At 39.1% G+C, this 25,843-nt stretch overlaps 1 protein-coding gene across 3 annotated transcripts in view; it reads left to right on the top strand.

Moving 5' to 3' along the window:
* The window catches only part of CPNE4 (copine 4), a 229,561-nt gene that overhangs the window by 24,222 nt on the left and 179,496 nt on the right, over positions 1-25,843 (top strand). Inside the window, exons 2-3 of one of the 3 annotated variants that reach the window (XM_038128000.1) lie at positions 16,324-16,398; positions 16,864-17,013. The exons of 1 other annotated variant lie outside the window; for it this stretch is intronic. In XM_038128000.1, coding sequence (XP_037983928.1) covers positions 16,956-17,013 — 58 coding nt within the window. In that variant the 5' untranslated portion in view covers positions 16,324-16,398; positions 16,864-16,955. The remainder of the gene's footprint in view (positions 1-16,323; positions 16,399-16,863; positions 17,014-25,843) is intronic. One more of the 3 variants, XM_038127999.1, reaches the window with a different exon arrangement.

Genomic DNA, 25,843 nt, shown 5'->3' with positions numbered 1-25,843 from the left:
GATAAAATCTACTTTTAGCTGGGAAAAATAGGGCTCCTGGAGTTCAATTTGAATATTTTTATAAAGAAAGATAGATGGCAAAAGTGTCATGTGAGAAAACAACAGGTAGAAACTAAAATAATGTCTGCAGTTTGACTGCCAGAATCAAACAAGCATGGTATAGTGCACAGAGTAGAGAACAACAACAACAAAAATCCACCAGCAGTTAGTGAGAAGCTAGGCACCTAATAGTTTGGGGCTGTCCCGAACTCTTTAGTTAGTTTTGTCCTTAATTAGAGAAATAAAAAAAAAAATAGCAGTCACCTGAAGCTGATTGCATCAAACTTCCACCAGCATTGAGGTATTCATCAGTGCACCTCATGCTGACCCTAAGAGGAGGTAAGAGGCAGGTACAGGAGCAACGTATCTTAACTGTAATTTTGACATCCTCTAATAGAAGTTATTTCTTGTTTAACTTGGAGGACAAATGTGAACAATTGCAAGTGACACAGTTTGTCTCCCTGGCTCCTTAGAATTGTTTCATCTTGAAGACTGCCATTCTTTTGGGGGACTGTACCTGTTCTGGAAGGCTTAAAATAGTCTAGAACTTCCAGACATCCCAGATCAGAAAGGGAAAATGAAATTAATTATACCAGGAGATTGTTTTGTGTTGCTGAATCCAAAAAATCCTTTTAGCAACCCCTCAACAAAAGAACACACAAAACATGGAGGAGCTCTACTTAAACCTGTTGTGGGGTGTACAGTCCTAGCTCTGTGGTCTTGATAGATCAATCCATTAAAGTAATAATTTTTAACAAGAATTTAATGACTAAAACATCTATATTAATATTTCTATTTAAGCCTGCCTAAGCCCTAGTTCTTGCTCATTCTCAGCATGAACACACAAGTCACATCCCTCTCTAGAGTACCTGAAACAGAGCTGGCTGAAATAATCTTCCCGATGCCCATTGTGGGATAAAGAGTTATCTTGTCTTTGTCTTGGCTTGATTTTTGATTGTCAAAGACTTGATTTTCTCAATTTTCACTGTGAGGTCTGGCAGGAGAGAGCTGGCAGAACGGGAGGAGTATTGGGTCCTGAAAATTAATACCATCATCCTTCCTGAAAATGCTTTTATGTGCACAGTATTTGGGGTTTGCTGGTTGTCCAGCAGTCCTTCTTGGATGTAAATAGCCAGAAGAACATTATAGCCATCCTAGTTAAATTATTCAGCCAAGGACAATAATTAGGCTTTGTGTGCTTTTAAAAACTCTCATTTGGTACAGACATATGTGACTGAATAATCAATCAGGAAAGTAAATAGGAAACCTCTGCAAATGGTTCCACACAGTGCAAAGACAGAAGTATCTCTGCTGTGCAGACTTTGTGTAGGATCATTGTCATCTCATGACAGCAAGTGCAAAGCTGGTAAAAACAGGGAAATACATGGCTTTACTCTAAAGCTGTGTGTAAACATACATATTCTCTTTCCACTGCTTTTTCAGGAATGTGTCTAAGCTTGACTACAGTGAAAGCACTTTTCTCACTAATGTTGTCTTCATGTGATGTGTGTAGCAAAGGGCTGAGTATTCCAGTTATTGTTATTTGTAGGTCTAATGCATTAAGTATTTTCCATGACAGTATTAAATTAAATATATGGTGGTCACAACCTTTGCTTTACATATGCTTGTGTAATTCCCTTATTACTGGAGGTCAGTTGTCAGCTCCTCCTTGGTGGGTGCCAGACATGGTCCTAGGAAATTCAAACACCAGAAAAAGAATCAATAAACTTGTCATATTATAGTCTGAATTTTTAATAAAAACCATTGGGAGTACTGTGCAGTGCTGTTGAACATATTCTGCAGAGCAGCGAGATAAGAAATATTCTTAATATGAAAGGAACTACTGATCATTCCAAAGCAGACCCATTTCTTGATTGCTGTTTCTCTGAAGACACTGAATATCTTCTTGAAAAATGCTTTTGAGGATCATGACATTTGCTTGATTTTGTTTGCTTTGTTGGAGGTTTTGTTGGGGTTTTATTTGTTTTGGTTTGTTTGGGTTTTTTAAATACCTTTCCTACTGTCAAATGCAGGAGAGATTGAAATTTGTTGTGGAAGAAATTAAGGCTGATAATAAAATAAGGGGATGTAAGGCTGGGTAGAGCCCCATAATCAAGAGATGGTGGGAAATGATGAACAATGTTGCCAAAGGTTTCCTGAACAGAGCAATTGGGGTAGAACAGGATCAGTTTGAAAGGAGCAATTTTCTAAGCATGTTTTTAAAGGCAAATATTAAAAAAAAAAAAAAGCATGCCATCAGCTACAGAGTATTTCACCTGCAAAATTATTCTGAATTTTTAAAACTAGGTTTCTAGGTTTTTTAAATATTCCATCCTTTGGGTCTGACTAGATGACCTCCTGAACTCCCTTGAAGTTTTAACTGACTCTTCACCTTTTTTCCACTGGCCAATATTTTTTTAAATTTAATTTCAAATAGCTTTGTTTTCCATGAGATTCTGTTCGTGGGGAATATACTGCTTATTTTGAGCAGGCAGTTGCTTTTTCCTCCCTCGTAATAATAATAATAATGAGTGTGAATGGAAAGGTACAAGTTGAAGGAGGACTGCTAAAAACAGTGTCAATACTGTGGGTGTATAGTCAGAAGTTAAGATGAGATAACACTTGCATCAACTATGAACTGTTGTTTGGCACAGCTTTGCTTGAAATCAATGGCAACTCCATCAGCATTTTTTTGTCTTTATTTTTTTTCATATTTCAATTTATATAACCCACGAATTCACTTAAGCCTAGCAGAAACCTTGTTTCTAGACAGTACAACTGTAGTGCAATCTCCCTAATTTTGTCATTCGTTTTTATATTGAAGATGTAACCCCACTGTTGACGTGTTATCACGGTTTCTTCACTCAAAGGTCAGCTCTCCCTGGAGTCTCCTTTTGTCTGGAAGATGGCATATATTAAAATTTTATAACAGTTCCCACTAGTTTCAATCCCACAATCTTGGGATCAATGTGGCTGTTCTTCTTCACAGCCTATCAAGTGCAACAAATGCCTTAGGTGAGCAATAAGGAGATTGGAATTAGGCTCTTCTAAGCAAGACTTATTTGCATAAATGTTTAAACCTGGTCACAGAAGTGCTGGTAAGGCTCCTTTCACTTCAGATGAAAGGAGCTGCCAACACTTTCACATATAAAACAGCTAATCTTTTGAAATAAGACAGAGCAAGCATGGTTGCACCTGGGTGCAGGGCTACACTTGTAACCATGATTTTTTTTACTGCTCTTTGCACATAATTAAAAAAAAATAACTCATCTTCTCTTACTGTAAAAGTCACAGGCATTAGGAAGGGGATCCAGATTGTCCAAGGATGTGCTTTCTTTGATTTGTGTGAAGAGACTGGCCTTGGTAGTCTAAGCAAGCTCTGTGGGTTAGCAGTTAGATAGGAGTGGACTTGAGAGCAGATGCCAGAATCCCACTTGTCCTTCAGCCACTGTAAAAAGGGTGCAAACAAATACTTGTGGCTGCAGAGCTGTATTTCAGATGTTTCCATCAGAAAACTTTATATAAGGTCAAGGCAATTATTTTTTTTCTATAGACTTACTCCACTATGACTAACACAATGGCCTGGGGCCTCTGGAGACTATTATGCCCCCGGACATTATTATGTGGATAAAAAGATTAGTTTAAAAGCTTGGAGAGTCACTAAATACTTATTTTCACTATGGGAAAAATTTTTCTCAAACAGCATGACTTTTCATAATTGATTGCATATTTTAAAATGTCAGGCAGCGTCCTGCTAAGTTTATTGATGAATGCAATGGCTGAAATGTGATATTAAGGGGGAAAAATAACACAGCATCTAACAAACAAATCACGGTTTTCTTTTAAATCTCCTCTTGTCACAGGCTCTTTGAAGGATGCTGCAATACATCTTTGAGAACGAATATTACAGCTCATTGAATATTTGTGAAGGATTAAGATGTCTGTCCTCCTGGCCAGCTCTTTAACAGGGAGGATGTTGCCAGGGCCAAACCTTCATGACGGAACTATTTGGATGAGCGGCTCCCCTTTACCTTTATAAAGAAGCCAAACTGTCAAATGCCTTAACACTAAAAAGATTTATTGAGATTTGCTGTGATTGTGAAGGTTTCAGATAGCTTTTATCACCATCATTTGATCTGATGTGTGTCCCACTGGGACTGATTGATCATTTGCTGCTTATCAGTAGATAAGTGTGTGAACTGGACTGAGTGGTACTGATTGAGCTGCCAGGTGCCATTACAGAAACTTGGGACAATTCCAGCATTAGGTGATCCTGTGGTCTTATAGAATGTGATTGCTTGACTGAGTAGGTCAAGTTATTTACCAAGTTATTTTTTGGTTGGTTTATTTTTCTTGTTTTGTTTGTTTGTTTTTTTGTGAATGTGTATGGTTTGGACTTTTAGTTTAGGATGGGAAAAATAGTATCTTAACAGCTTTCTCACTTCATGCAAGTGTTAAGTTTTCCCAGCAAAATAAGCAAACATGGGCAAGTGACTTTTTTCCAGTCCTCTGTTTCTATGTTTATACATAATTCTAGACATGCAACCTTCTGTTTTTGTGGATAAATGAGTAATTTAGAAAACCCAGAGAAAGACATGAGCATTGAATTTAGAGGTTCATTTCTTCAGAATATGGAGAACCTTTACAAACCTGTGCAAATTGATGAGTCACATGAAATTATTTCAGTCAGTAATGCCAGCAGAAGTTCATCTTGGCGGATAGTGAAAGCAAGTATAAATGTTATTTTAAAGAATTAAAGCACTGATAAGCTCCGAGGAGTTGGTTTTCTTCTGATGTATTGGGTGGGAGAGACAAATGCCTCTCTTAATAAAGGCGTAATCTCATGGTAAAACTTAATTTGTTTTCTTCAGAAAACATTTATGCTTGCCTTGCTGAAGGTTTCACAATACTGACTTCAGCACCTAATATATTAATGAAGCTGGGACACTGTTTTGCATCACTTTACAGTTAAGATACACAAAAGTTATTATTAAGTTCTTCTGACACTTCACAGTGCATTACTCCATTCAGAGTTACTTACTGACTTACAAATTCCAGCATAAAATTTTTTTTATTCCTAACTGCAAAGGAAAGACCAAACATTGCTGAAGTAAGGTTCCAAGAAAGGGACATTTTTATACCTTTAAAATAAAATACAATGGTCTTGTCTTTGAACAAGAGTAGGTTCTCTGTGTTGTAGGTGAGGGAATTTCCTCAGCCTTTTTTCACAGGAGAGGTGTTCCAGTCCTCTGAATGCCTCTGTCCAAATTGCAACCCCAGAGGAACACCATTTGTCACTCATTTCCATCTGGACATTGAGCTATGGTCACTACTGTCTGGATATGACCATCTGGCCAAGTCCTCATCCAAAAACAGTCCATCAATCAAATCTGTATCTCTCCAAATTAGAGAGAAGGATGTTTGGGGAACCCTAACAAAAGCCTTGCAGTACTCCACACAGCTGATGTCCGTGGATCTTTTCCTTGTCCACTGCTGTAGTCACCCCATCACAGGAGGCCACTGGGTTGGTCAGGCAGGACTTTTCCTTGGTGAGGCCGTGCTGCTGTCCTGAATCAGCTCCCTGTTCTCCCTGTGCCTTAGCACAGCTCCTAGGAGGATCTGTTCCAAGATCTTCCCAGGAAGAAAGTGAGGCTGATAGGTCTCAAGATCCTCCTTTCTACCCTTTTTAAAGATGAGTACAATGTTTCTCTTTTTCCAGTCATCTGGGACTTCATCTGATTGCCATGACTTTTCAAATATCATGGCGCGTGGCTTGGCAGCTACATCAACCAGTTCCCTCAGGACTCTGGGGTGCATCTTTCAGCTCCCACAGACTTATGTCTGTTCAGATTCCTCAGGTGGCCACAAACCTGATCTCCTCTGAGAGTGGGAGGCTCTTTGCTCCCTCAATCCCTGCCTTGCAGGCCATCTATGTTAGAGATACAGGAACAGACTGCCAGTGAAGACTTAGACAAATAAAAGTTGAGTTCCTCAGTTTTCTCCTTGTCTGTTGTTACCAATTAGTTTGTCTTTTTTTGGCAAAAAAGAGTGAGAGCTGTGTTTGAGAAGAGAAACTAACACATTAACTTCTGGGAAAAGGGGATCTGTACACTAGGCAAGGGAGTTGGAAGGGCTAGGCAACATTTTGACTGCATTTGGAAAGAGCTTGGATGTGTAGGTGAGAACAGAGAAGAGATTGGTTCTGTGGTAAGGATGAGGTCTGAGCTCAGATTCATGAAATAGAGTTCTAAAGGGTTGGGTGGATGATGATAAGGAGCCTCCTGATCAAGATGATTTGGGTGACAGGAGCAAAAGACAAGGGAGGGTTTATTTTTGAAAGCCTTGTGTTGTTCTCCTTCCTCCCAAAACCCCACGCCAAAAAAGAAACAAAAAAACCCCAAACCAAAACAAAAGAACTGTTGTGGGAGAGAGAGCAGAGTGAGTTGAGAAGCACTCGAGACTGGAAGCTACTTGAAAAAGGAAATTTGGTAGAAGATTGGTGATGTTAGCTCAAATAAAGAGCAGAAATGGAAACTGAGCTAAGAGTAGAATGAGTAGAAAGGAGACAAGGTAGGCAGCAAACAGGAAGGATGCATAAATGAGCAGTGTATAGCTGTGCTACAGGCTGGAATAGGACCTGAGGTTTCTTCTTTTCTTTTTTTTCTTTGTGTAGCTCTTCATCTATAATTCATAGCAGTGTTACCAATGAACAAACCCTTTGCTAATGAAATGCTAGCCTCCTATCACCTCTGTTGCTCTTGCTGTGCTTTCTGGCAGAAGAGCTTTTGCATTAATTATATTTGCTGCACAGGTCTGAGTACTGTATGCCTGTGCCAGCAGCCATTGCCTGGGAGTAACTGCTCTCCCAACAGGAACTGAGAGTGGATGGGCAAAGCTCCTTGGTACAGACCCCACTGCCATGGAATGTGTTTTGGCACAGCCTTTACTTTGCTGTGGCCTATAGCAGACAGGAAAGTCCATTGCTGCTGTGAGGCTCCACTTCACCATGAGCAGGAGGTATCTGGGTGATAAAAACCACTCTGTCTTGTTGATGCCTGTGTTTTGTACCACCAAGTGTTTGTTGGATGGATTGTCTGCTTATGGTTGGCTTTCTGAATAACTCTGGCATATTTCATGTGGTAGCTCCCTGCTTTGGAAAGCAAAGCCAAGCCCTTGAGGGTCAGGAAATGCCAGAACAAAATATGCTGTATTAATTACTTAATTGAGCCTTCTAGTTTGTGTGTTATGACACTGGTTTTTATGAAGTGTTCATATGTGTTTCTGTGACAGTTTCCTGTTGCAACAGGAAAGTCTTTGCCATATTTGGTGGCAATTCTACCACTTTTTTGAGAGCAAATGAGCTTGTGGGTGACTTACTCCTTAACTTGCCTGTAGGAAAGGTCAAATGCTGCAAAAGCAAGAGAACACAGGGACTCCTCAGCCTGTGATGTGAATGACATCTTTACGTTGTCTTAAGTAGAGTTTAGAGTGGGCTTCAAATTCAGACAAAATTTGGACTTGAATTTTTTCCTTTTTCAGTGACTTCATTGATAGAAAGACACATAAAAAAAGGATTTCAGCACAGCTCCCCTAGTTTCAGAAGCTTTTTTGCTTGCATTTTTTTTCAGACATTAGGTAATATAAAGCAAAGTTTTATATTAAATATTTTATTTTAAAATCTCATAGGTTCTTTCTTTTTTAAATATTTGGATACTTCATTGTTCTTTGATGCAATTATTAGACTTTTCCTTAGATGAAAAAGCCCCATAAACAATAAGGATTTATGTTCCAATCTAGTAATGCAATTTAAAGTGATGTAAAGGATCTAAAATTAGGTAAAAAAAATCAATTCCTTTTATAATCAAGGGAATTGCAAGGAACAAAGCATTTGGTAAGTAGTATAAGCTGTGTGTAATTGTGATGGAAGATTCACAATACTTAAGCCTTAGGATATCACTTGAGAGATCTTGGAAATCTTTGTAGTTTAATTAAAACATTATTGGTGTAAAAAGAAGCATGAAGTTATTCTGAGCATTTTAAAAACAGTTGCTTCAGGAGAGTCTTTCCTCTGACATGTGCTTACTGCTTCCATATATATGTTCCAAACTCACTGTAAGGGTCTGATCTGCGTTCCCGGTGTGCAGCAGCTGTCGTGGTTTAACCCCAGCTGGCAGCTAAGCGTTACACAGCTGCTCACCCCAGTGGGATGGGAGAGAAAATTGGAAGAGTAGAAGTGAGTAAAACTCATGGTTTGAGATGAAGACAGTTTAATGGGTAAAGTGAAAGCTGCGCACACAAGCAAAGCAAAATAAGAAATCCATTTGCCATGGGCAGGCAGGCGTTCAGCCATCTCCCGGAATGCAAGGCTTCATTACATGTAATGGTTGCTTGGGAAAATGAATCCCATCACTCCAAATGCCTTCGCCTTCCTTCTTCTTGCCTCTGCTTTATATGCTGAGTATGATGCCGTATGGTTTGGGATATCCCTCTGGTCAGTGGAGGTCAGCTCTCCTGGCTGTGTTCCCTCCCAGCTCCATGTATATCCCAGCCCATTTGCTGGTGGGGTGGTGTGAGGAGCAGAAAAGGCCTTGCCTCTGTGTAAGCCCTGCTCAGCAATATAAAAAAAACTTCTCTGGTATTATCAAACACCATTTTTGCAAAACAAAACATAGCACCATGTGAGGAAAATTAGCTTAATCCCAGCCCAAAGCAGCACAGCACATCTGCTGGGGATAAGGCTCTCACGTAAATCACCAGAACACCTTGATATAGGAGGAAAAACTCTGTTTTGGAGAGGCACTAGAATCCTGCAGAAACATTGAAGAAATTCTCTTCCATAGCCATAAAATTATATTAACTAAGCAAATAGTTTTGAGTGGATGCTTTTGTGGTGTCTCTCCCTGTGTTTGCAGAATATCCATGAAGAAAGTGATAATGTGCTCAGTGTATTTGCTGTTCAACAAAATTTAAGCAGCAAACAACATTCTTCCATAAACATTGATTTACATTTTTACTTGTGACCAGCCAGTGGGTGTTATTTCTTATTTCTGGTTTTACCTTATATGGCCAAAACCTCACGGAAAGAGAGTTTTCTCTTAGACTGGCACAGAAAATACCTGTTTTAAGGTTCTATTACTTCCTGCTCTTCAGGGAAAATATGGAGACATTTCTTCTTTTTTTTTTTGAGTGAAGACAGGTGGGCCTGGTATAATTATGGTCATCTGTAGTAATCACCCTCCTTTTTGGAGCAGATGCAGACTTTGTCCAGGAAAATTTACAGGACTCAGCAGTCCAGATCTACCTTCTCATTTGTATTGGAGAGAGAGAGAGAGAGAACATTAGGACTGTGGTTGTGTTCGAGGGGTCCCAGGATGAGGGAAGAGATGAGAATCTTGACTCCATTTTTTCAGAAGGCTAATTTATTGTATTATGATATATTATATTAAAAATGCTATACTAAAACTATACTAAAAGAATCGAAAGGATTCATCAGAAGGCTAGAAAGGAATAGAATGGAATGATAACAAAAGCTCAGAGCCTCGACACAGCTGGACCAATGATTGGTCATCAAGTAGAAACAAATCATGTGAGACCAATCAAAGATGCTCCTGTTGGTAAACCATCTCCAGACCACATTCCACAGCCATCAGATAGTTGTTGTTTACATTTCTTTCCTGAGGCCTCTCAGCTTCTCAGGAGAAAATCCTAGTGACAAGATTTTCATAAAATATCACAGTGACATTAGGGCCATACTGTGTATGTGTTCTCTTCATTCCACCTCTCTTCTAGTAAGTCATTCTGGACCAGCAGACTCTGCTGTCCATAGCTGGCAGTAGGAGTGACATTGCAGCGCTGTCAAAAAAGGTTGGGAAGCTGGCCAAGTTGGAACTGGGACAGAAGAACTGTGCTAAGTTTGGCAAAGAAAATTAAATAGAAAAGGAAAGTCAGAGGCAGACTCTTTCTAAAAGGGTTTAATGAGAAACCATTGCTTACTGTGTTTTCTTGAGGGGGAACACTGGCTTCTGGCTTCTCAAGAGCTTCAATCCTCCATGCTACATGTCTGAGCTCCCAGTAGAGATGTGCTGGGAACAGTAAAACCTTGCCATATTCATAACCAATCTCTAGTGATCTGTTTCCTTTTCTTACCTCTCTCATGGCTTTTGCGGTCCTCTTTGACCATGCTCTTGCCACAGTGTCAATAATCCTACTAAATACTATAGAATAACTGGTCTACAGGGATTAAAAGGTGCATTTTGGGTGGTTTGTGCTTTTCTAGCACAATATACCTTTGGAAAAATACTGCCTGGATCAGATCTAAGCTTTTGCTCTGGAGGTGACAAGGATTTTGACTCTGGTCAGTGTGGCTGTGAATGTCCCAGCTACTCCAACCTCACTTTCACCCCAAAAGGAAAGCAGTTGGTCCCTTTTGATAATTGGCAAGATGAGCTATTGTGCCAAATACATCTTTTTTTACCAAAGAGTATCTGGATACAGCTGCTGTGTTGGCAGTAGAGGATAAAATGAGTATTCCAAATGTTACCCTTGGGAAAAACATTGGCTACTGGAAAAAGAATAGCTCCTCTTCAATTTCACAGGACCTTGTTCAGTCACAGCAACTGTGCATTTAGATGTCATATGCTCTCTGAAGACAGGAGTTGTATGTGGTTTTGGTTTGGATCTTTTATTTTGAGGTAAAAAGGGGAAACTGGCTTTAGTCTTTCCTGTTGCGGCTTGTAAAGACTATCCTGTTTTTGAATAGACAGGGTCATTCCCTATCTTGTGATTACTTGGAGGTTATCTCTGAGTCCCTCAGGCAACAGGTTGATAAGTGAGCTTCATTACTTTGTGTGGGGACTGTGTTTTGAATTTGAATTAGTGAAGTAGGATCCAGTGCAGTAATTTGTACCTAAAATTTTGCTCATCTAAGGTGGAAGAGTATAGGAAATCCTGCAGGTTGTTTGGGTAAGCACAGACTGCGTGAAGGACAGTGTAGAATTTGCCTTCCACTTGATATTTTACCCTTATTTTAAAATGTGGGTTGTAGGACAGATGCCTGTCTTGACTCCCCATGATCAGCAGGGAAACGGCTGGCCAGAGGTGCTGCTTCCTCTCTCTGGGTCACTGGTATTTACAGGCATATTTGTGGTCTGCCTCTAATCAGACAGGGGGATATGGGCATTTGTGAGCTTATCTGAGCAGTGGTAGGAATGAACTGGACAGGCACAAGTGAGGGCTAGTGGTTTCATAGCGCAACAATCCACCAGCTAATATGTCTCTCCTGTTTTCCACACCCTTTCCACCATAAATTGCTTTGCCCAAATGTTTGAATTCTGATAGTCATAGTGCTATATGAAGCCAAAGCTTAATTATCTGAGGGATTTGCCTGTCTCTGTGTGGTTTGACCTTGAGTGACAGCTGTGTGGGAAATTTGAGATGAGTGGTGAAGGAAAATAAAGCAGAAAGTTTACAGCTAGAAAGGGCAGAGACTAGAATGATATATAACAAAGTGTAGCATCCATCAGTGGTTTTCTCAGCCCAGTCTTCCATCAGACCAGGACAGAAGCAGGACCACTCCATCCTTATTAAAAGGTAGGAAAAGTGAGGAAAAGTGTGGTCTTTGAGTTATTTGCTGTTTGGAAATGTCAGGTCCTTGGACTCAGAGGTTGGTGGTTGAGAAGCTGAGGTGCAGTTTGGCATTCTACTTTGGTTTAGTTTCAATTGGCTTACTGTTTGGGTAGTCTCTTTCACCCTCTTAGAAGAAAACACATTATATTATTCAAATGCAAAGAAGTGTTCGGTTTCTCTTGATGTCAGGTCCTGATTTTGCTGACACAGTGGTTAACAGGTCCTTGCCTGTTCAGTTCTGGGTAGGATCGTGTCAGACAGCTGGCTAAGCCAGGCTAGATTGAAATGGTTTCTTCCTTCCTGTAAAGAGTAGGGTTTGCTCTCATGGAAGCTGGCTGACTGCTGGCTGTTAGCTATACAATGCAGTTTTACACATTTGCTTGGTATTTGTACATACTAGTGTGTATTTTACTGTAAATGAAGAAGACATTGGAGCGACAGAACAGGGATGAGTTCCTCCTACTTGGGTCTGTGCTTAGGACTGTGTCAGTTCAGGAGTTTTCAGCCTGTAGGTGCTTGAGGGGCAATACCAAGGGTTCCCTGACTTTAGCTCATTATAAATGAAGGGTGAACATTTCCTGAAACACATCACTGCAAATGGCACAGCTTAAATAAAATTATTTTATACCTGGCAAAAATCGAAATGCCCGAGTAATGGGTGAGAAATGGAGTGATATTTGAGCAAAATATTTTGAGTTTTCATGCAGCCAGATTATAAAGATGATTTTGTGGCCTTTAACCTTTGCTAAACTAAACAAAGCCCAATCAGAACTTTTTCTTTTTTTTACTTAAACCTGTTTTTGAGGTATCATTTCCTATCTTTTTCTTTGACAGAAATCTTTTGTGTGATCCTCTGTCTAATTCTAAGGATAGTATTCTCTCTTTGTAGATGCGGACAACTAAATTAGGTTTTGATGTCCTGGAGTTTTTATCTTCGTGTTAGGGGAGTTTGAGGCTATTGTTTTGAAAAGTACAAAACATGAAGCAATTTTTAAAGATAACGTTTGAAGCTATTGTTTTGAAAAGTACAAAACATGAAGCAATTTTTAAAGATAAGAAACTGAAGATGGGAATATTGGAAATAAGGGAATAGAAAATAGGCTTCTTCTGTGAGCTGTCTCTTTGGTTATCACTTTAAATACTGGGGAAAGGCAAGGACAAGCATCCAACAGAAAACACAAAATCCAGAAAAGTTAAAAACTGCTATATCTGTGGCAATTAAGAAACCCATTATATTGATAACAGACTAAGAGGCTTTACCAGAGTCTGTTTCAATAAGTTTGTGGCCGAACTACTTTTAATTTTCCTAGACAATTTAATGTAATAGGCAGATATGAAGTGTTTTCATTTTGGACAGCAGGTTGAAGCTAAGACAGAAATTTTTCTAGCAGACTGCTAAATTTCACATAATAAGAAATACTAATTGTACTGGACAGCAGATAGATAAGCTGAGGAAACAAAAAAGGCTAGTACCCTTAAAATTGCACAGCAATTTTAATTAAAACTTTAATTTGAAAACATGGCAAACAGAAATTAGAATCCATTTTGAACAGTCAGGAAGTAAAAGCAACTTTTAATATTTAATTTTCTCAGTACAGTCTTTGATTGAACGAAATTCTGAGAGGGGAAAAAAAATCTCAAAATACCATTTGTCCAAGTTCAAAATGTATTCCCTGACTGAAAGGACTTATTCAGGAATTCAAAATGCCAAGGAGTGAAAGATAAGGTTTTAAACAGTCCTCCCTATTTATCACTGTATTCTATTAAGCCACCTTTCTGCTCTGACACATTGTTATAACAACCAGACTAAACTTGCAATAATTTGTATAACCTTTCTTAAGTGTCCCTTGAAGGAATGTATGGGAAGAACTACACCCCCATTAAAGATGTTTGTCTCTGTATTAATAGTTACTCTGTAGGCAGTGTGTAAGTGAGGTGTTCAAGAGCTTGCATTTTTGTTGGTAGAGTTTGACCAGCCTAAGTTATCATTGCAAATGACTTTCTGAAAAGCCAGTTATGGATGCAGGTCCCACTTGGAATATGCTGCTTGCTTAATGGAACTATTGTCTTCTACACCCTTCTGCCCATAACATGCAGGAAATTGCAGTGATCTTTTTCCTTTTTAGTCCTGAATTATTTTAACTGAGTTAACCAGACCTTCTGACACGCTAGCTAACTCAGTGAAGGTGGTCCTGGAAGGATCCTGGCTTTGTTCAGTGTTAAAAGGAGAAGGCTAAGGGAATGTGATCTTAATGCTGTCATCTGAGAAGATGCAGCCAGGGTTCTCTTGGAGGAGCAGTGGTAGGATGTTTGGCAGCAGCATAAGCGGTACCAAGGAAAACTAACAATAAATTGTTGTCAGAGATGGTGGTCAAATGCTGGAAGAGAGGCCCAGAGAGGCAGTGGGATCTTCATCGTTGGAGATGGCCAGAGCTCACCTGAACAAGATCTGCTTTGAGCTAAGGATGGGAAATAGAAATTCCCAGAGATCCCTCTCAACCTAAATTACTCTTACTAGACAACTGGCCTGTGTTAACTGTACTGAAGACCCAGTGCAATTTGACTGCAGCACTTGTCAGATGTTGAAGTGACAGATTTAAAGAACTCCTTTGTGGTATCACTGGGAAACATTGTGTAGGTATATTCAAACTGCTCTGAGAATTTTCTTGGGCAGCCTATTTCCCTTGAAAGCATAATCTTGGCAGAAGTCTGAAATGATCATGGGTTACTTACCATAGATGGAAAAAACATGGCTGCTTGGAGGCTAAAAAAGGGTAGGAATGGAAAAAGCTAGCTGAAATTTCACATTGTAAGTAGCTAAATAAGAAATGCTGCAGTAATCATTTGACTGAAACAGTTTTCTTATCATGTTGTCAAATGCCCATGTTCTTGTAAAAGGTAAAATTAAAAGCCAGCACAGGCAGGAAATTTAATTGATGTCAGGCTTTCTAGCTTGTAGTAAAAAACCTCATGAGAAGAACTGGCGTTTTCCTACAGCAAGTATTAAATATTTTCCTGTGTTATTCCTACCTTCAATTAAGTTAATGTTTAAGATGCCTCTATGTGCTTCATTTAATAACATATTACACAAGTGAGTCATTTGAAGAATTCTTTAGTGAAATATGGAAATAATTTTCATGTAACATCAGCAAGTTAACATCCTATTTTGATGTACTGCTCTGCACTTAATATCCCAGCTCGGTCTTTGTTGATGTATTTACTCTGAAGTTGAAGCAATTTAAAACACTAAATGGTGTGACTGTGCATTCAGTCTCATTACAGACTTAATGCAACAGCAGTCAAGCACCTCATTATTGTATAACCCAATTTTTGTAGAGGGCAGAAATTATAGGTAAAATTTACGTGTTGACTCCAGAGTATAAAGAGTGTCATCCATCATTCACTGGGTCAGATCTGAATTGCTGTAATCTTTGTAATTGGAAAGTAATGCTTATGACTGAAACAGCAAAATTCTTATAAAAGTGCATATCTTTACAAAATGTTTTAGAAATGTTTACTACATCTTTTCCACAGGTATCCAAGGGTGGATTTGATACCACAAAGAAATTATAAAGGCATCTGTCACTGAAATTTAGATGGACATGCATTGGATGGGCTGATTTGTGAGGACATGCATTTGCTATAACCCATGTTCTCTATTATTAATTTCTGTGGGGTTTTTGCTTCTTTTCCTCTCCAAGCACCTTTACCTAAGGTAGTTGCTGACACTAGAGAAAAAAAAATAAAAGCACAATCTTCTAGTTAAGAGGAACAAAAATGAAGATCTTGGTTTCCATACTTATGAAGGCCTTTTCGATCTCATCATTTTGGAGTTACCCTCTACTTCTGTACTGTGCATGGGAAATGCCTTGTATCACTGAAGATTGATTTGAATACTGTTTGTAGGTACAGTTGCATTTTGGTTACTGCCAACATGCATTTTCCTAATTCTAAATATATGCAGGTATAGAGGAGCCCAATGGCTATCCATTCAGAGTTAACAGAGATATAAATATTTGAACAGGGAGGACATTGCTTTGTGCTCTGAGCAACAATCATATTTTAACACATTCTAAGTTGTGTGGCATCTCTCAAGGAATATTTGGGACCCAGTGATCCTTTTTGGCATGATGAGGGGCTAGTTCTACTCTTCTGTGCTCTTAGGAAATATCATGGTGACTGCCTTACGATTCCTTATGTCCCTGATGCTTTGCAACTGTCATTCAACAAACATTGTAAGAGAGTAGATAAATTTCTGTTTGAAGAGCAATCATACTCAGCAGAGGGCAGGTGAGGGAAGGAATTAAGAGTTTCACAGGTTTGGAGTGAAGGCCTGGAAATGGCTTTCAACTCCCAATTAATACATAGCTATGCCTTAGATAATTTGACCACAGTCAAATTGTGTTTGTGAAGTGGAAACATCTGTCTGGGACTTCGATACCAGCCTCTTGTGTCTCCTCTCCCTTGAGTGCCATCACTGCTGGCTTATAGGCATTCCTTTCTCTCTGTTAACAGTGGGTGGTTCATGGACTTTATTGCACTTTGTATAAAATTGCCTTTAAAGACTCATGAATGTAGGTGAAGTCCTGTGCAATATGTGCCCACATCTTAGGGGTATTGCTTGCCTAATGTAAATTTCATAAAATGTTCTCCTACCAGGCTGTGATGTCAAGACCAGCAGGTGTTCCAGTGTTTTTTGTGTGTGGCAGTAGGACTTCCATCAATATTGACTATGTGAGTTTATTTTTTTGTACGTATCATTTTAGGAACTGAGAACCCCTTCCCTCTGCCTTTAACTCTGTAATCACTTTTAAGAGCTGAATTGTTCATTTTGCCCTTTTGTTGTAAGTTTTTGCTATCAAAGACAGATGGGGACTTGCAGATTTCAAAAGGAAGACATAACTCTTTTGTATACTCATAGGTTCCTTTTAGAAGTGCTTAAGGGACAACCTCATGTCAGACAAGGTTTTATAAAAGACATTCCAAGTATCTTGCTTCTCCTCATCTTTATTACTGGTTGACAATATAGATATTTCTCACACCTCAAGAATTCTTGAGGGAGAGAAACTTTTTAAAATTCTTGGTGGCTTGGGTTTCTAGAGCTTGTTTTTAAAAGTGTTACTTAGCCAAAGTCTTGGCACTGTGTCAGAAGGAAGTAGGTCTCCTATAACATTGCTGACAAAGCTCTGTTGCTTCCAGGGCCCAGGTTAGGATCTCTGTGAGGCTGCGCTGTGTCCTGACGCGTTAGGACCCATCTTTGGTAGCTCAGTAGAGCACAGATCCTGGGAAGCATGGACACGCCAGCAGAGGAATGGCACGGCACTGGCACCAGCGGTACATTTGGCACTGGTAGGACTTTTTGCTGACGGCATGCTGCAATGCTTTTGTGAATCAATTTGATACCAAAAATAGCTACTGGCTTATTCAGAGACTGAGTCTATCATGGTGTGGTGGTACTGTGATTACAAAACACTGCCAATATGGAGTAGGATATAGCTTCCTGGAGGAAAGTCAGAATAAACTAGCAGAAGTTAAACTAGGAAAGAAATTAACACTCTCCACAGAAATATAATTTGGCTGTCATGGCTTTTCTCGTGCCTGCAGTTGGAGCTGCAATGTGATCGTATCCCTTGCCGATTTAGCTGAGGCAGTGGCAATGTGTGCTTGGCCTAAGTCTCATGGGTGACTCTTCAAATATTTGATCAAAGATTTTGGAAACAAAATAGAAAGTGAGTCAATGACAAGAAGGCAGGAAAGGCTCAGGGTCTACCATAACTACTGGTACAAACCCCATTGTGCTGTCCCTGAACCTCTGTGGCGAAGGGAATGAACTCAGGACTGGCTCCAGCCATCAGGTAAAGGTGTTCATTACCCAGAAACCCCCTAAGGGTGGGTAGGTTGCTCCTTGTCTGTAAAAGTCCTGGGAGGACATAGGAGATCTGCTTGGTGCTGAGAGAGGGGTCAAGCATGTTGGGGGAGCAGCTATGAAGTGAGAGAGCAACTGCTTGCAGCTTTATCCATTGCTCCCTTTCTTCTTCTTCTCCTGCCCTACCTGACAGAGCAACTTGACTTTAAAGCCCTGTCCCAGTTTTGGGCTCAACTGTGTAATCAATAAATTCAGTTTTTCTCACACTGCTAGGAAACTGAGCCAACTTAAAGCAGGTGTACCTCTGGTTGTATTGCAAATGCAATAACTAAACAGTAAACAGGAAGTCCTCCCTCACTGCTCTTATTGATGTGCTTGTCTTTGGATCAGGAGCAGGAAGCAGCTTCTCTTGTAGAATCATTTTCATGCTGCAGGAAGAGCCACTATAGCCATCTGTTGAGGAAAATTAGCAGTTTGCAATATGTTACATCTGTAAATGTATAAACTCTTCCAAGCATTACATGTGTTTATATACATACTCTGGTGTAATTGAGTATAGCTGAGGAACACAACTTGCTGCTTCATTCCCAAGCAACGAGCCATACCACAAGAGGAAATGGCCTCAAGTTGCACTAGGGGAGGTTTAGAATGGATATTAGGAGAAAAATTCTTCACCAAAAGTGTTGCAAAGCACCAGAACAGGCTGCCCAGGAAAGTGATTCAGCATCCTTGCAGATACTTAAAAGATGTGTAGATTTGGTGCTTAGGGACTTGGATTAGTGGTGGACTTGGTCTTAGGGGTCTTTTCAATGTAAACGATTCTGTGATTCTCCTCTAGATGATAGACAGTGTGCTTTTCCAGGGTGGATGAAGTGTAATTTTAATTTCAAATGTATTTTATGCAAGTGCAGATAATAAGAGAAGGATTAATGTAGTAGAATATACATCTATCTTGTTGTTCAGCATTGTCTAATTATTTCAAGAATTATTTTGCCTCAAACATGTTCTGAAGGTTGTCAGTTGGATTTATTTGATATCAGAATTTTTACTGCTGCACCTTAGAGTGCTGGGATTGTTTAATTTTGTTCCAGGCTTGTCTTTCTTTGAAGTATAGCAGAATATCCAATTATTTAAAATTCTTTCATAAGTAGCTATGTAGTAAAGCTTTGTTTCTTGCTAAGACACTTTTATTTTCCCTCTAATACCTAATTGGGAAAACCAATTTTTAAAAAGCAGCAAACACATATCCTCATAGTGAATATACTTTTGTTCTTCTTTCTTTCATTTGATATATCACTTAGTGCAAGCAGCAAACTGAAATGACAAGCCTAAGAAAATTGTAATGGCTTTTAGTGATAAGCAGTCAAATAAGTATCACATGGTAGTAGCTTTGAAATTTTTGATTAGAGAGATTCAATTACATTTCTCTGATTTACTAGGCTTATGTGTCACTTATATTTGCAAACTGCTTGTATATTGTAGGTTTAGGGGGGTTTTTTTTGGTGTGTGTAACTCCTCACTGTGGTGTTTGAAGTAGATTAAATGGTCCTGAGCTTTTCCATGTATCAATGCTTAATCCCTGCTCTCACAGCTGCCTATGCTCAGGTATTCTCTCAAGAGTAGCACAGACTCAAGGCAGACTCTGAGAACTAGTACCCAAACCAGCAGGCAAATCATTTACTTGTGGAAGCCTGAATTTTGCTGGAGTTTCACATTACTCAGTCCTACTTATAAATCATCAGCTCCAGGAATCATGGTATAGAACAATGTGAACTTTGCTGGCATTTATTTCTCTTGCTTTTTAAATATATTTTTAGCTTTTATAATGGTGAGAAAGAGATGTAGAACATCAGTTCTAATTGCTTTGTAAATATAAATGAAATGAAGAGCAAACCCACTTTCTTTCATGTTTTTAAGGGAAAATATGTCATTTTCATGATTTAGAAGAGGATCATTGGGACTATTTAATGCATTTGCTTGACAGTATTGAGTTGCAAGTGAAAGCTTTGGATAGGCATATTTAAGGAAACAAGACTGGATCAGAGGACAATTGTGTGTGTTACTGGGTCTCAGCAGATAGATGAGCCAGTTTGTTTTCTCTCTAACTTCTACACTGTTCCAAATCAAATACATTCTGTTAAACCAACACACTGTTTTAGAAGGTGTCATTTTATGAACAAGACCAAACACTCACCCTCTGTAGCCAGCCTGAGAGCTAGCCTTGCTGGGGGAGAGGCAGACTGCTTTGTGACTGGTACAAATCCAGTGAATGTAAATGAAGCAGACTTTGGTTGATTTTGTGGGAAAAAAAAAGATCTCTGCTGCTTTTCCAGTAAAAGGCATTGAGACTCCTTTCTAGTAGGGGAGTTGTCTGCATTTATCCCTAGGAAGGTTATTTTGATCTTGTGTTTGTTCAGTCTCCTGTTTTTTGTATTAGTGAATTTTTGATTTCTCTTCCCCTGCATGTTTTACATCATTGTAAGGAGGAAGACAGTGGGAACTCTGTGGAGTAAGAGGTGACTGATGGCATTAGCTACATGCTAAAGGAGCCAGGGCAAATCCTAGATTTTCTCTTCCAGTGGATGATAATAAAATATATGTATTTTAGCACTGACTCTTATAGGTGTTTTGCATTGCACTGGGTCTGACTTCAGTGGGAGCTGCTCAGAGCATCCAGAGCTGGGCACATTTGAGCATCTCCCAGTGCTCCAGTTATTACGGGGATTTTCCTTCTCTTAACTGAAATGGGGTTACTTGTATAGGTGCAGCACACTTCTGTTCAGTGTTTTGTCATGCATTAGATGTCTCAGTTTCTTTCCAGTGACTTTCCCTTTTCCCCTTATAATTGAAACAGCTGGTTCTATGGTAATGAGTCCCTTTGAACTGTCAGTGTGTGTATATTTCCATTTACACTGCTGGCACTTCGTTCTGAACCTTCTCCCCTTCTGTCCAAATAGATTACTTGCATTATCAGATCTGTCTCATTGTTCACAATAGCATTACTGTGGATTCTCCAGATTGGCCTTCCTTACTGAGTTTGTTGCTCATTTTTCAAAGGCCTTTGTCAAACTCTGGTAGGTGTAATTTTAAATAAATCTTCCTTAATAGCTGTCAGATAATCAAAGTGAAGGAGGAAAATTTGTATTTTTAATTGCACAAACTATCCTGTGGAGGGGTCTAGCTAACCTATTGACTTTTCATTACATAATAATTCATATTCAAATTAATTTTGTCAGCTTGCATTTTGTCTGTATTATTGATGATCATTTCAAATTCTGTAGCAATTTATAATATAATTGATGTTGACCAGGATAATTTTTTAATGCCAACAGGAGGAGAGTCTTGTGCAGTGATTTGAGATATGGCTCAAAACCAGGAGTCTAGGAACGTGGTCTAAGATAAGTAATTGAATGACTCTGTTTAAGATAGCACTGATTGTTCATGAGCAATTTCCAGAGATGCACAGAGAAAGTCCAAGGCAAGGGCCACAGCAGCAAAGATTAGACATGATGAAAAAATCTTAATGCATATAATAATAAAGATAGGTCTGCTTTCCCTGTCATGCTGGGGTCTCTGTTCAGACCTGGGCAAGCCAGGTGTCTTAGTTAGCTCCTGATAAAGGACATGGAGTATTAATTTAATGAACTTGCTGAATCAGGAACTCCTGGTGAATTCCCACCTTTCCTCATTTGTACAAAACCTATTTACAGCTGAATGTGAAGGAATGGATTTGCTTTTCACAACCAAGAAAGCCTTGGTGCCAACAGCTGGTACAGTAATTATTAGAGACTGGGGATTCCCAATTACATAAAATTTCTCAAAGAAAAATAATTACTTCTCTCAGTTACTATAATTCCCTGAAGGGGTGCATGGCCTACATTCTGCTGGAGCTAAACAAGTTACTAAACAGAGGAACTTTAAAAAACTCTTCTACCTGAACACCCAGCCTAATTTCAGCCTTTTCTGTAAATCATGCTCTTACTGTATTTTGTTTAACTTGATCTGAGTTTTATTAATTTTAAGCTTCTAACTGTAGACTTGGTTTTCATACTTCCTTTTATTAGACTTTAAACCTGGAAGATCTAGAAACTGTAGGTACAAAGCTTTCTGTCTAGAGAGTTAAGCTGTTCATGTGTTTTGAATACTGAATGTCTCTCCCATTTATAATTTATAAGTGTAAATATGTAGTGAGCAGCTAGTGCCACAACAACCAATGCTTTTAGGGCTGCTCTCTTTTGGAGGCACTTATTCACAGCTCTTATTTCATGTAACTCTGCTATTAGTATTTCCCACCATGTGCACATACTGCAAACATAATTTACCTTTCCAGGAGCAGACTCTTGCTGTTTACTTCTGTAGAAGCAGACAGATGCTATTAGCTCATTTTCATTTCATGACCAAAGTGGCAGTAAAATAATTCAGACACAGCTCTCAACATATGGTGATGGGAAGCCTGCAACTCCCAAATTCATTTGTGTGTAGTTTGGTCTGGAGTACAGGTTTCAAATTAACAAGACCTTTCTCTAAATGCAAAGCACATTGGTTACTACTTTTAATCTCAGCATCTTTCTCATTTGCTGCTCACTTATTACCCGAACTGAAGGTGAGGCTGAGTGTGGATGTTCCCCTGATTCTTCACAAGGGGCTGTAGAGAGCAATCTCTTTGTTTTTCACCCAGACAACTTGCAGAAAAGCTTTTTGGATGTTGTGTGTGTGTAGGGGGGAAAATGACAGTGTGGGCAAAGGAGTAAACCTACAATCAGAATTCAGATAGCATCTTAGATTCATTTCATGGTGAATCTAAGGATGCTGATTCTGAGTTTGTGGTGAGGTTATGTGGATCACCATTTTGCAACGAGTTGGATCTGGTTGGCTGAGCTAAATTGAAGTGTTTTAGCTCCCAGAGAGAGGCATGTACTGGTTGTGTTCTGTGTCACAAAGATCCTTACTTCTGCAGGCACTGGAAACTGAACATTTTTAAGCCATTTGGTCCCCCTGAATAGAGAAGGATGTAGCTGTCAAATGTGTAATACTGATTTTCATTTTAATCCGGTTATCTAGGCAGGCACAACTTTCTGAACTCGTGTGCTTTTAATGAAATACCTACACATGGGAGCCTTTGTAGCACTACTTTGTACCAGAAATGCTGGGCTTATGTATATATTTTGATTTTCTGCATGGCTTTGGAGCCAAGGGCCTCAAATAATCAATTAGTTCCATAACATATCACAGAGACGATCTGTACCCTAGAACTTTTATAAATTTTATAAATTGATAGTTTGCTGCATAGTCACAGAGTAGAAGAGGTTGGAAAGGAACCTCTGCAGATGATCTGTTCTAAGCCTGTGCTCAAAGTGGGCTGTGTCCAGACAAATTTTGAATATCTCCAAACATGAAGACTTTACAAGTTCTCTGAGAAGCATGTTGCAGTGTTGAACCAAACTTATGGTAAAAAATTTCCTTTTCTTTAATCAGAATTTCCTGAATTTCAGTCTGTGCCATTTGCCTCTTGTCCTGTCACTGGGCACTACTGACAAGAATTTGGCTTCATGTGGTCCCCATCTCATCCAATGTATCCGTAAGATCACTTTGAGATGTGAATCTCTTTAAAAATGTCAAAAGAGCAGGTTAATTTCTAGTAAATGAGCTCTAAGTATGCCAGATATGGAACATATTTGAGAGACTGGAGACAGAGACTTGTCTTCAAGGTTCTCACTTTTTCTTTGTAGCCAACACATTCTTTGGTTTGTTGTTTTTTTTGTTGTTGTTGTTTTGGGTTTTTTCGGTTTTTGTTTTCCTTTGGTGGGGTTTTTTTTGGTTGTTTGTTTTTTGGGTTTTCTTTGTAGCCGAGTATGTTTCAATTGCAGCATAGTGTAGTGTTAATTTTTTTTTTCCAGTTGGTACTCTTTTCTTGATGTTTCACCATGGGGAGGTGAAAACAGAAGGCCTGTTTTTGCTTCAGTCTAGCACTGGCTAATAAGTTTGTGTGGGAAGTATATGATCCACCACTTCCCTGTTTTCCTGAGGAAATGAGAGAGAGTGTATGCAATGATGAAATGAAAACTTTACAAATATGTGACCTATCACTTACTTTTTGTATGTGTTCTATTGCTTTCCTCTACTGGACACAGCTCTTGTTCAGTGAATATCAAAACTGCATGGACAATGAAGGAATAACAAGGTTCTAATGAACTGAAAAAGGAAGAGTTTGTAGCAAAGAAAAATGAAATTTTTTTTCCTCCATCAATACTGTACATAGTTAGTTGACAAAAAAATTCTTATGCAATCTTAACTTCTATGTTTGTGCAAAACAATACCATTTTTAGCCACTTTCAGTGGGCTCAAAATCTATTTTCCAGGCCTCCAGTTTCCTGGTGATGTGACATCAGCACAACAGCCCAAGCTGGTGATTATATTAAAAGAAGAATATAATGAGACAAAAGAATAAGGCTGTGCCTTGATCTTTTCCATTGATAAATTTAGAACTTGCAAAAGCTGAAATAATAGTTGTAGTGATAAAAAGAAATATAATTTTTCTACTTACCTGCTGTTCTGGAAAACCAATGTATAATTATTGTAGGAGGAAGAAAAATACATCTCTCCCCCTCACTCTGCTACTTTTTCCTCTTCTCTTCAGTGTTGAAATCATCCAGTTTAATTAAATCACCAGCCTATTTCTGCACAAAGAATGACATTTTATTAATGATGTATGATGTGTATGAGACAGAATTAACCCAATTTTCAAATGGATTTCAATTTGGAAAGGGCAGCATGTAAAAATGTCTTGTAAATGTGTGGGATGAGCTTGTTGAGCAGCTTTTTGAAGGAGATGAGATTACAAAATGATGACTAATTAGACAACAGTCTCTCCAGTCCCTGGCTTAGTAATGTAGCCCAATATCATTGCCTTTTCCCTGTGTTGTCCAGTTTTGCCCATTTTCTCAGTCATGTTTCTTTCCTACCAGTAAGTCCAAGGAACAGTAGTTTAGGTGACAATAATTACAAGTAACTGGGAGGGGCTGAAGGTGACTGTTTTGATCTTAGGATGCCAGGCACTATGCTTGTGGTGTGGCTCACATTTCAAATATGCCTGTAGAGTCTGGGATTCAGAGAGTGGTTGGGATGCACTCGGGCTCACTTCACTTGTATCTGAACAGGGTAGTCACAGCAGGTGAATGTTCATACTGTAAGTTGTTGTATAGAGTTGAAGAATTATAAGTTGTTAACAACCTTTTGTCCCTTCTGTCAGGGGAGCAGATAATCTGCCTCATCACTCAGACATTCCTGTGAATGAAACTCTGTTGCCAACTGCCCTTACTCTGAATTGAGAAATACCTTTCTAATTTTACCTTTCTAATTCATAGGACAACTGGATAGGTGTCATTTTGCAGGTTTTGAGTTTATTTTTAACTTAGCAGATTTGGGGGAAAGAACCTTCACTTTCGTTTCCATATCTCTGAAATGTAATTTTTATCAAAACAATTCTCAAGAATCATTAACCTCTGAGAGCAGGATGTTGTGGAATAGATAGTGAAAAGGTTTGAAACAGACAGCTAACATGTCTTGCTGATAAAATGGGAAGACAAATCTGCCTGCTAGAAGTATGAGATTCCTTTTTTGTGGCTGTTATATATGGGGTAAAGTGATGAAGGCACTAATCCATGTATTAGGAAGCAAATTTTTAAAGGGTCAGGCTGTGAAGCTCAGAGCAAATGTGCCAATTAGAGTGTTCCCATATTCTTTATTGATGCAGAAATGGTCATATAGAGATTTTTGGTAAGCTCTGTGTTAAAATATTTTTTGTTACTTCTGTTGAGGGAAATTCTTGAGCTACAAGATGGATGGGTGCTGTTCATAATGAAGTAAGGGTTGGAGGTCCCTGTTATTCCAGCTGTCTGTGCTCATGTAACTTGATTTCTGACCCAAAAGAGCAAACACTCTACAAGAACAAGTTGTGGTGGCAGAAATATCCTGCCCTTCTGTATAGAACATCAATCTTGGCTACTTGCTTAGGAATGGAGGCAGGTAATCTACTGCAGTAAGTGTGGAAACAATGAAATGTATTTTGGAATTTAAGGTTGGTATGAAAGGGGCCTTCTATAGCATTTATGCCAAAAGTTTATGTAAGAAGAAGTGCATACTCTTTAGAAGAAATACAGGGAAATCAAAGCAGATTGCAGGAGTTCTGAACAAATTTAATTTACCCTTGTCAAGGTGTTATCATAAGAAACACAGAATTACCATCATGTGTATCTAACCTGTGGCCTGGGGAAATTTGGCTCTATAACCAGAAACGGAGCTGAAAGTCGAGGT

The sequence above is a fragment of the Motacilla alba genome, chromosome 2 (genome assembly GCF_015832195.1).
Source record: "Motacilla alba alba isolate MOTALB_02 chromosome 2, Motacilla_alba_V1.0_pri, whole genome shotgun sequence".
NCBI lineage: Eukaryota > Metazoa > Chordata > Aves > Passeriformes > Motacillidae > Motacilla > Motacilla alba.
This window is presented reverse-complemented; position numbering and strand designations above follow the sequence as displayed.